The sequence below is a fragment of the Colobus angolensis genome, unplaced genomic scaffold (assembly GCF_000951035.1).
Source record: "Colobus angolensis palliatus isolate OR3802 unplaced genomic scaffold, Cang.pa_1.0 Scaffold335, whole genome shotgun sequence".
Lineage (NCBI taxonomy): Eukaryota > Metazoa > Chordata > Mammalia > Primates > Cercopithecidae > Colobus > Colobus angolensis.
This window is the reverse complement of record NW_012116655.1, coordinates 1,118,836-1,130,337: the sequence shown is the minus strand read 5'-3', so window position 1 is coordinate 1,130,337 and position 11,502 is coordinate 1,118,836. Positions and strand designations below refer to the sequence as shown.

General features: G+C 51.3%; 2 protein-coding genes across 2 annotated transcripts in view; both read right to left on the bottom strand.

Moving 5' to 3' along the window:
* Positions 1-5,645, bottom strand: part of PLD6 (phospholipase D family, member 6) — a 9,520-nt gene extending 3,875 nt beyond the window's left edge. The window contains exons 1-2 of the mRNA XM_011952165.1: positions 5,555-5,645; positions 698-764 (exon numbers count right to left, since the gene is read on the bottom strand). Coding sequence (XP_011807555.1) covers positions 698-764; positions 5,555-5,645 — 158 coding nt within the window. The remainder of the gene's footprint in view (positions 1-697; positions 765-5,554) is intronic.
* Positions 5,646-5,939: 294 nt separating this feature from the next.
* The window catches only part of FLCN (folliculin), a 17,903-nt gene continuing 12,340 nt past the window's right edge, over positions 5,940-11,502 (bottom strand). Inside the window, exons 8-12 of the mRNA XM_011952156.1 lie at positions 9,898-10,011; positions 9,218-9,341; positions 8,019-8,150; positions 7,819-7,924; positions 5,940-6,431 (exon numbers count right to left, since the gene is read on the bottom strand). Of these exons, the coding sequence (XP_011807546.1) occupies positions 6,230-6,431; positions 7,819-7,924; positions 8,019-8,150; positions 9,218-9,341; positions 9,898-10,011 (678 nt within the window). The 3' untranslated portion in view covers positions 5,940-6,229. The remainder of the gene's footprint in view (positions 6,432-7,818; positions 7,925-8,018; positions 8,151-9,217; positions 9,342-9,897; positions 10,012-11,502) is intronic.

The following is an 11,502-nucleotide window of genomic DNA, read 5'->3' as shown; positions in this document are numbered from 1 at the left end:
CAGGCCACGCCCCCTTCACGCGCCGCCAACGGCCACGTGCAGAGTCACGCCCCCAGCCCCCGAGGGCCACGCGCTAGGCCACGCCGTGCCCCCACAAATGCCACTCACCAAGCTGAACCCACCCTTCCTACTAGCCCGCCTCCAGCCCTCAACGGGTGACCACGCCTCCCTCCACGAGCCAGGCCACGCCCTCCGCCACAGGCCCCTAACGCCAGGCCGCGCCCTCCATTTTCTTTCCAGCCTGGCGCCCGGCCCTGCCTCCCGTTCCCACCTCCCACCACGTGCCAAGCCGCGCCCCCAAGCCCGCGCCACCAGGCAGCACCTGCACACCCGCGGGCCACGGGCCCTAGCGCACCCGTCACCTACCCAGGCCAGAGACCGCCCTCCGCCCTATAAGCCTCAGCAACCCCGGCTCTCCTCGCTTGGAGCACAGCAGAGCTGCTCGGGAAATGTGGGGTCACACCTTCACTGTCTTCTCGGGAGCAGCTAGGCTAGGCTGGGGAAGGACCTGGGAACACAGATATCAGTGAATCAGCACGGCTGGAGGCAGCCTTGGAACCCAGCGTACTGGAGGCGGTGGCAGAGTGGGGATGCCCAAGCGCAGAGCTAGGCCCCTAAAGGTTTTTTCCCAGCCCAACGGGATCTCCGGCGTTATTGGAAGGCCTGCCCTGCTTTAAGCATAAACAGAGGAAGAGACAAACGCAGCCGAGGGCACTGGGCCGGGGGCATAGGGAAACGGGCAATGTGTTGTTCTGGGCTGGATCCTGGAACAGAAAGAAGGCATTCACGGAAGAACTGGTGAGAGCCAAATAAAGTCTGGGGCTTAATCGCATTGTACCAATGTTAGTTTCTTAGCTTTGACAAATATATGAAAGGAATGTAAAAGGCTAACAAAGGAAGCTGGGTGGGGGTAAATGGAACTCTCTGTTCTACGAAACTTTTCTGTAAATCAAGTTATTCTAAATTAAAAGTTTATTAAAATATTCAACTTGCACCTTTCATATAATCCAGCTATCCCACTCTTAGGAGAAAGGATGGGATCCATTAACACAAGCACATGTTCACCAGTGTTCCTGGCAGGCTTATGTGCCTAGAACAACCCAAATGCACCTCAGCAGGTAAATAGGTAAATAAGCTTTTGTATATCTATACAAGGGAATGCTATTTAGCAGTAAAATAGAATGAAGTGGCCTGGCAGTGGCTCACGCCTGTAATTCCAGAACTTTGGGAGGCTGAAGCGGGAGGATAGCTTGAGTTCAGGAATTCGAAACCAGCCTGGCCAACATGGTGAAACACTGTCTCTACCAAAAAATACAAAAATTAGCTGGGTGCGGGGGCATGTGCCTGTAATCCCAGCTGCTCAGGAGGCTGAGGTGGGAGAATCGCTTGAGCTCTGGAGACTAAGATTGCAGTGAGCCAAGATCATGCCGTTATTGCACTCCAGCCTGGGTGACACAGCAAGACTCTGTCCCCCCCCCAAAAAAAAGTACTCATATATGCTACAACGTGGATGAATTTCATTAATACTGAGTGGGAAAAGCCAGACAAAAAGAGTACATACTGTATGATTCCACTTACATAAAATTCTAGAAAACGCAAACTACGACAGAGGGAAAGCAGACCAGTGTAGCCTGGAGGGGCCAACAAAGCCACAAAGAAGTGGACTGATGGATGTGTGTTTATCAACTTGACTGTGGTGGTTTCACGGGTATACACATGTGTCAAATTGTATGGTTTAAGTAAGTAAAATGTACGTCAGTGATTACGTCAATAAAATTTTTTTTTTTTTTTTGAGATGAAGTCTCACTCTGTCGCCCAGGCTGGAGTGCAGTGGCACAATCTCGGCTCACTGTAACCTTCACCTCCCGGGTTCAAGCAATTCTCCTGCCTCAGCCTCTCGAGTAGCTGGGACTACAAATGCACACTACCACACCCGGCTAAATTTTTTTTTGTATTTTTAGTAGAGACGGGGTTTCATCGTGTTAGCCAGGCTGGTCTCAATCTCCTGACTTCGTGATCCGCCCGCCACGGCCTCCCAAAGTGCTGGGATTACAGGGGTGAGCCACCACGCCCGGCCAGTAAAATTCTTAACAAAGAAAACGAGCACTTGAGTTTAGTGCTGGCTCCCAGACTTCCTAGTTGCATGGTCTAGGGCAAGTTGATTCATCTCTTTGAACTTCACTTTCCTCATCTAAAATGATAATGAGAAGAGGGACTTGTAGTTATGGCAGTATAAAGAAGGACTCAAATCTCTCCAAAGAGGGATAAACAAAAATAAAGCTGGGGGAAATGGTCAAAAACAGCCACTTCATGGCTGGAAATCTACCACAGGCAGACAACAAAATGAGAAGCTTTATTTGATTTTTATTTATTTTTTGTCTTTCAGTTTCTATTTTTAACTTTGTGGGTATATAGAAGTTATATGTATTTATTGGGTACATGAGATATTTTGGTACACACATGCAATTTGTAATAATCACATCAGGGTAAATGGGATATCCATCACCTTAAGCATTTATCCTTTCTTTGCGTTGCAACATTTAGTTACTAGTTTTTTTATTTGTTTTTTTTGTTTGTTTGTTTGTTTTTTCAGATGTAGTCTCGCTCTGTCACCCAGGCTGGAGTGCAGTGGCATGATCTCGGCTCACTGCAACCTCCGTCTCTTGGATTCAAGGGATTCTTCTGCCTTAGCCTCCAGAGTAGCTGGGATTACAGGCACCCACCACCACGCCCGGCTAATTTTTATATGTTTAGTGGAGATGAGGTTTCACCATGTTGGCCAGGCTGGTCTCAAACTCCTGGCCTCAGGTGATTCCACCCACCTCGGCCTCCCAGAGTGTTGGGATTACAGGTGTGAACCACCGTGCCTGGCCATTTGTGTTTATTTTTTATTTTTTGAGACGGAGTCTCACTCTGCTGCCCAGACAGGAGTGCAGTGGTGCCATCTCAGCTCACTGCAACCTCCACCTCCCTGGTTCAAGCGATTCTCCTGCGTCAGCCTCCCGAGCAGCTGGGATTACAGGTGCCTGCCACCACACCCAGCTAAGTTTTGTACTTTTAGTAGAGATGGGGTTTCACCATGTTGGCCAGGCTGGTCTCAAACACCTGACCTCAGGTGATCCACCCACCTCAGCCTCCCAGAGTGCTGGGATTACAGATGTGAGCCAGAGTGCCCGCTATAATAACCATTTTAATATATGTGTGTGTATGTAACTCATAACATCATGTTGTGTACCTTAAATATACACAATACAATTTATTTTTTAACAGGTTACACAAAGTATATTATCAGATAAGGGGTTAATTTCCAAAATATATAAGAGCTCAAGTGATTCTCCTGCCTCAGCCTACTGAGTCACTGGGACTACAGGTGTACATCACCAGCCTGGCCAATTTTTTTGTATTTTTAGTAGAGATGGGGTTTCAGCATGTTGACCAGGCTGGTATCAAACTCCTGGCCTCAGGTGATCCTCCTGCCTCAGCCTCCCAAAGTGCTGGGATTACAGGCGTGAGCCACCGTGCCCAGCCCTGAGTGTTAAGTATCTTGAATGTAAAATCAGGAAATCCTTGACTGCCTTCAAACACACGGGAAGGTTCAGGATCTGGAATTTGTTTTCTGCCTCTTCCACTTGGTGTGAAAAGCTACAAAATCAGGAACCCCTATTCCTTCACAAGGGCAGCAGAGTCTGGCCTGGTCTTGGGCTGGCATAGATTCCGCTCAGCCTCCTGCTCTTCTGCACTCATGACCAATAGGAAAAATCTTCAAGAACTGCATGCCTGTGGGGAGAAAAAGCCCACAGCCGCCTAGAAACACCAGTCGGCGTAGGGCCCTGCCTGCCCCCTCGCCAGCGAGCTCTATTAGACATGGAAAATCCAGGTCACACACACCCGACATGAATGCAGAGTGAACTTACACTGGGCTCCTACTTGCCAAGTGGATTCAGCCACTAGACCGGCAGACAACTGGCAAAGACTGAGCACAGAACTGCGTTCCCAGGAATGTCATGCACATGAGAAACAAGAAGAATCTGTACCCAAAGTTGGGGAGGACAGTGGGTGGTCATCTCTCCCTTAGTTTTCCCTTGACCCACACAGGCCAGGGGGTCCCCTCCCACTCGAGGTAGATGACTAAACCACAGGGAACCCTGCAGTCTTAGGGACTGTCATGGTCACCCAGGGTGATTCCAGCCATCTTCCTCTCAGATGGACACGTCTTTAAATATCATCATTATTAAGGGATGAGCCATTTCCTAAAGCTGAACAAAATGCCAAACACACGCACATGGACAGTCAACAGAGGTCCTTGGGATAAATGAGTGTTTGCTCCTCTCCAACACCAACTCTAACCACTAACTTGGAAAAGATTGTCTATGATCATTACAGCAGCTTAAACGTGTAAATTGGCCACTCGCTGGTATTTTGTTTTGTTCTGTTTTTTTGAGATGGAGTCTTGCTCTGGCGACCAGGCTGGAGTGCAGTGGTGCAATCTCAGCTCACTGCAACCTCTGCTTCCCGGGTTCAAGTGATTCTCCTGCCTCAGCTTCCTGAGTAGCTGGGATAACAGGCACCTGCCACCATGCCCAGCTAATTTTTTGTATTTTTAGTAGAGACAGGGTTTCACCATATTAGGATGGTCTAAACTTCCTGACCTCGCGATCCGCCTGCCTCGGCCTCCCAGAGTGCTGGGATTACAGGTGTGAGCCATCGTGCCCAGCCCACTCACTGGTACTTTTTAACCATAGTATTTCCTGTGCCTGAGCACAAATAAATATTAGGCATCAAACCAATAAACCATGTAGTCAACAATTTACAAAAATACATCTTTATTGTGTTCCAATGTTGTTGCGTTATACAGATACCTAGTTATATAAACTTGGTCTTCATGTTAAATATAAACACAAAAAACTAGAAACAAATCAGCAAAACCACCAGAAAATCCCTCTGAGCCATGAATCCTCATTAAAAATGTATAGTTGGGGTACCTGTAGCTGTAGGTTAAAGCAGGACTGCTTGAACTCAGGAGTTCAAGACCAGCCTGGATGATACAGCAAGATACTATCTCTTAAAAAAAAAAAAAAGGGCCAGGCACGGGGGCTCACGCCTGTAATCCCAGCACTTTGGGAGGCTGAGGTGGGTGGATCACTTGAGGTCAGGAGTTTGAGACCAGCCTGGCCAACATGGTGAAACCCTGTCTCTACTGAAAATATAAAAATTAGCTGGGTGTGTTGGTGGGTACCTGTAATCCCAGCTACTCTGGAGGCGGAGGCAGAATTGCTTGAACCCAGGAGGCGGAGGTTGCAGTGAGCCAAGATTGCGCCATTGCACTCCAGCCTGGGCAACAAGAGTGAAACTCCATCTCAAAAACAAAAAAGTACAGTGGGATGATGAAATTGTCTTCAATCACCACCCCCTGAAAATAGTTATCTGTAGCCAAATGTAAATGTTGAAAGCCACAATAAAGACATAAGCGATACAGAATAAAAGCATGGTGGGCCTCACCATATCCAGGGGACTGGGCAAGTCAGATGCTTGCTCTGACCCCTCAGCAACCTACGTTGAGCAAAAATGATCAGGGGCTCCATTGTTAAGCCCCAAGTTACCTTCACCAGTACCTGCAGGAGAACACCCCAGAAGATGAGCCCCATGGCTTCAGAACACACATTTCAGAGGACCAGGAGATGAGGAACAGGTCCACTTCACTCCCCAAAGTCTCTTGCGGAGCCCTAACTCAATCACTCAGTGACCAAGAGCTGGCAATGTATTGAATATTCACAACACAGCAAAATGTACACTCAAACATGAGGCCCAGAAACTCTTGCTGAATTTCAAAATAGAAACGCTTGAATGTTAACCTCGGGAGGGGATATGTTATTGCGACTGCATGCCGAGTTGGACCCGTTTCTCCTGTGGGTTTTGAGATCTAAGTCCACAAGGGGCCTGAGAGACAAGCTGTCCTCCTAAGCGTCTCTCCAAGGGGTCTGAACACAGAGTCCACCATCCCTCCGCCTTTCATTGCCATCTTCAGCGATTCCAATGGCTCGAGGGAGGGTGTGGGAAGCACACAGGCCCCAAACCTGACAGAGGGCAGAGCCAAGCCCCGACGGTTTCCCTTCCTTGCTGAGACACAGCTCCTCCCAGCAGTTCAGAAACTCAAGGGACAGTTCCTCTCACGGGGCTGGAGGAGTCTGCGGAGAGCCATCCCCGTCTTCGGGCAGGTGTGTGGGGCGGGTCAGTTCCGAGACTCCAAAGCCGTGGGGCTGCGGACCGTGGACATGAGGTGTGACTTATAGGTCTTGCTCAGGCCAGTCATCCAGAACTTCAGCAGCTTGACGTTGTCCTCCTCGGACGCACCCAGGATGCTCAGCAGCTTCTGTGTGTCCTCTTTGGGTCGACTGTCCACCTTGGTGAACTTAAAAAGCACCTTCACTTTGCTGAAGAGAACCAAAACAAAACACTCAGATGCCACAGCCCAATCCCCCAAGCCCTGGGCTTCAGCACCAGCAGGAGCTGTGCAGGCAGAGCTGGAATCCACACGCCCGGGGCAGTGGGCTGGGCCCCTGAACTGCTGAAAGCAGCTGTGTCCCAGCAAGGAAGGGAAGCTGTCGGGGCTAGCCTCGGCCCTCGGCCCTCTGTCGGGTATGGGGCCTGTGCGCTTCCCACACCCTCCCTGAAGCTGTTGTCAAGATGCCAAGAAAGAAAGAAAAACCTTCCTTAAACTCACGGAAGACACTGGTTGCTCCTAAGCTTCACTGCCTGATTTTAAATCAAGACAATGTTTAACTAGGCCGGGCATGGTGGCTCAAGCCTGTAATCCCAGCACTTTGGGAGGCCAAGACGGGTGGATCACGAGATCAGGAGATCGAGACCATCCTGGTCTACACGGTGAAACCCCGTCTCTACTAAAAATACAAAAAACTAGCCGGGTGAGATGGCAGGCGCCTGTAGTCCCAGCTACTCGGGAGGCTGAGGCAGGAGAATGGCGTAAACCCGGGAGGCGGAGCTTGCAGTGAGCCGAGATCGCGCCACTGCACTCCAGCCTGGGCGACAGAGCGAGACTCCGTCTCAAAAAAAAAAAAAAGACAATGTTTGACTAATAAATTTGACCAAAAAAATTACCAACAATCGAGGCAGGAGGAAATAAATTTGCTTTAAAAAAAAAAAAAAAAAAAAGCAGTGGGGCCAGGTGCGGTGGCTCACACCCAGCACTTTGGGAGGCCAAGGTGGGCGGATCACAAAGTCCGGAGTTCAAGACCAGCCTGGTCAACGTGCTGAAACCCTGTCTCTACTAAAAATACAAAAATTAGCCAGGCATGGTGGTGGATGCCTGTAATCCCAGCTACTCAGGAGGCTGAGGCAGGAGAATCGCTTGAACCCAGGAGGCAGAGATCACGGTGAGCTAAGATCATGCCATTGCACTCCAGCCTGGGCAACAAGAGTGAAACTCTGACTTAAACAAACAAACAAACAAAAAAACAGCGGGGCATGGGTTACCGGGCTTTCAGGTTTTGAAGTTAATTGCACAGCAGATGACAGAGCTTCCATTACGAACCCTCCTGTGAGCTCAGAGCCCTTGCCCAAGACTCAACCGCTCTCTGAGGCAGGCGCCACCCCCACATCCCCATGCAGGAGCCAGGGGCAGAGATGATGACCACTCCCCCAGGCCACCGTGAAGTGGTGGGCAGACCTGGAGTTGGAACCCCGCCCCCAACCTCTTCTCTCAGCTCCTCCCTCAGTGGCCATGGCCCAGCTCCTCTTTTGGAAGCTCCAGGTTTTCTCCAGGGTCATAAGCAAAGGGGCCTCGCCCACACTGTCACTTACTTCATCCACTCCTCCTTGAGGCACACGAGGCACTGGTCTACCACATCCACAGACAGGTTTTGGTTGGTCAGAGCCGCTTCAATCTTATTCAGGATGGTGGGGCCGACTGGGGAAAAGGGCAGGGGCAGAGCAAGAGCAGGCGTCAGTGCGGGGCGGGAGCATCTTCTCACGAAAAGGACACTCTGCCTGGAGGCACCCACCTCGGTCTGCAGCTACAGGGCTCCCGCTGGTCACCACAAACTCGTACTTGCTGAGAGATTGGTCATCCTCACACCCCACAGGGTGGAGGGTGGAACGTGTGGCTGCATGGACCTCCACGATGACGGCAAACTCTGTAACAACACAAGGCCCATGGCTCCTCACCTCCCCTGTGCTCCTCACCTCCCCTGCGCTCGCCCACCACGGGCCCCACTCGGCTCATCTCAGGTCGGTGGGAAAGGCTGCCGGTGAAAAGGCTGGCCCAGATCAACACTTTGGTATTTAAAACCTTTCAGGTCATTTATGAATAGTTAAGGGTTAACGTTTGCCTCAGTTAAACTAATAATTTATTATATTACAATAATCACAAAGTACTTTATATACATCAATTTACCTCTTACTAAGCAGCCCTACGAGGGTGGTCTCACCATGACCCTATTCTACAGATGGGGAAACAGGCCTGGAGATGTTAAATAACCTGCTGGTAGTGGTAAGAATTTCAAGTCTGTTTGAAACCAGAGCCTGTGTTTCTAATGCTACCGGAAAAAAGACATTGTCTCGCAGGGAGTCAGGACCCAGCCTGGGTGCTGATTGGGGTCTCAGGGCAGCTCCACTCAGACCACGCGTGAGTCAGCAGCTGCTGCGCACAGCTGTGCTGGAGGAAGTCACTGACGAGCCCCTGGGGGCTGACCCCTGGATATCCCTAAACCAAAAGACCCGGGGTTTGCTGAGCCCTGACCGCACCAGTGAAGGCCGGGAAGACTTCGGGCACATAGAGGAAGAAAAAGGCTGGAAGAGAGCAGAAGGCTCGACAGAGGAACAGTAGAAGAGTAAGGAGAGGACGGTGGGGCCCACAGAAGCAGGCGCTTCACACCCAGCGTTCAGCAGGCCTCTGTCTCATGGGCACCCACTCACCAGGACGACCAGGATCCTCCAGCCAGGGACACATCCTCCCACCCCAGGATGGTGACCTGCAGCCCACTGACGACAGTCCCTGCCAGCCACCCTTCCCATCAGGCCCACTCACCCACTGCTGCCTGTGTGAAGACAGAACACGGAGGCCCAGAGCCATGGGGGAAGCTGGCCCTGCAATGAGGCCTCCTCTCCAGAACCCATGACAGAGATCTGGTTCCACTCTGGGCCTGAGGCATGGGGGACCCTCAGCGCAGGGCATGGCCCCACAGCCCGCGGTGGCACGCACCTGAGGAGAGCACGTGTGGGGGGATCTGCACATGCGGGCTGAGCCCCAGGAAGTTGCACCGATAGGCCTCCTCGTACTGGCTGCTGTATGGGATGATGCGGACGCAGCCCACGGGCAGCATAGTCTGAGGAGGACAGCAGGACTCAGACCAAGGATGTGAGGAAGCCTTCGGGCCCAGCCGTCCATGCTCCATTACCCAAACCCCACATGCCTCCTGCACCCCGGTCCAAGCCCTCCCTCCTGCCGGAGGAGTCCCCAGACTCTCAGTCCACGAGAGGGCGGAGGGGGGTGGTCCTCCACCACCAGGTCCCTAACTCTTGTCTGGACCGCCAGTCACACACCAGCTTGCACTGCCCCTGGCTCTGTGGTGTTAACTCTTCTATTAATCTTTGCCTGCACAGATGTTTGTCTCTTACCACATCCCACAAAGAAGCTTTTTCCAAGACTGTGTCATATGCATTTTTGTTCCCTCTCAGGCCTAGGCAGTCAGCAGGCACACTCATCCTTCTGATGATTTAAACGTCATCAGACCAGACCCGGGTCTCCACGCCCACTGCGCTCCAGGTGGAGACAGCGTGGTGCATGCGGTTCTGCTCTGGGCAGCTTAGCATCCCCACCCGACACCAGGCACCAGGCCAGTACTGCCCTGCACTGCACACCTAAGGAAAAGACGTTCTCACCCGAAGCACTTCAAAAGCTGACTGGACGAGGTCCACGTCTCCGCTTTTCCAGATCACCTGGTTCCCCATGAGAACGTGCCAGGCCAGCATGCGGAAAGACGGGGCACCCAGGACCTAAACAAGAGAGTGCAGGGCTTTCGGTGTGACTAGCAGAAATGAAAGTTTTTCTCTCCTTTCCCATTAAGTTATTTATTTGTGTGTTCATAAAACTTTGTAGAGCAAAGACAGGGCTCGGGAAAAAGCCACTCATCTCGGGGAGGCAGGTGTCCAGCCAACCCACAGGGCATGGAGTGGATTCCCAGGCTTTGCCTTTCCTGACCGGGTTCCAGTCTTGCTAAGAGTCCACTGGCAAAGCTTATTTGAGGGAACGCCTGCACTTGTCTGCAGAAACACCTCGAAATATCTCCAGCTGTTTGGAAGGCCGGTCATTTGCAAGCAGAAGCATGGGAAGCATTATTAATGACTCAGGGTGTGGAACAATGGTTGTAATCACAGACCTGTAGCACCAAAATAAAATCATCCCTGATGGAAAGCTTGGCCAAGACTGGCCCAGTGCTTCCGGGCTGACGACACAGTGCCAGGATCCCCACCCCAGGATGCCCAGCCCAGGGTTAAAGGGGCAGAGACAGAAACTCCAGGTTTGCACTGAAACTTGATTTCAAAGCTCTGGCTCCAAGATCTTTCTCTCAATTTTGTTTTTAAAAATTTGCGACCGGGCGCGGTGGCTCAAGCCTGTAATCCCAGCACTTTGGGAGGCCGAGACGGGCGGATCATGAGGTCAGGAGATCGAGACCATCCTGGCTAACATGGTGAAACCCCGTCTCTACTAAAAAATACAAAAAACTAGCCGGGCGAAGTGGCGGGCGCCTGTAGTCCCAGCTACTCGGGAGGCTGAGGCAGGAGAATGGCGTAAACCCGGGAGGCGGAGCTTGCAGTGAGGTGAGATCTGGCCACTGCACTCCAGCCCGGGAGACAGAGCGAGACTCCGTCTCAAAAAAAAAAAAAAAAAAAAAATTTGCAGCAAAAAAATGTTAACCTTCTGCAATATTCACCTTCTCTCTACAGACACTTTCTGCTGAACCATTTGAAAGCAAGCTATAGGGCCCTCGACATGGCAGCACCCAGGAGAACAAGGGCATCTCCACAGCTGAGACCATGACTGCAGCCAGGAGTGCCCGGACGGATGCATCTGATATCCAGCCGCGTGCTCAAGCCTGGGGCTTGGCGGCTGCTGTTCTTTGGATCCAGGAGCTACTACAGGACCATGATTGCTTTTCGTTGCCATGTCCTTTTTCTTTCTTTTTTTTTTCTTTCTCTTTCTTTCCTTTCCTTTTCCTTTCTTTCCTGCTCTCTCTCCTTCCTTCCTTCCTTCTTTTTCTTTCTCTTTTTTCTTTTTTTTTTGAGACGGAGTCTCGCTCTGTCGCCCAGGCTGGAGTGTAGTGGTGCAATCTCAGCTCACTGCAAGCTCTGCCTCCTGGGTTCACGTCATTCTCCTGCCTCAGCCTCCCGAGTAGCTGGGACTACAGGCGTCCCCCACCACGGGCTAATTTTTTTTTTGTATTTTTAGTAGAGACGGGGTTTCACCGTGTTAGCCAGGATGGTCTC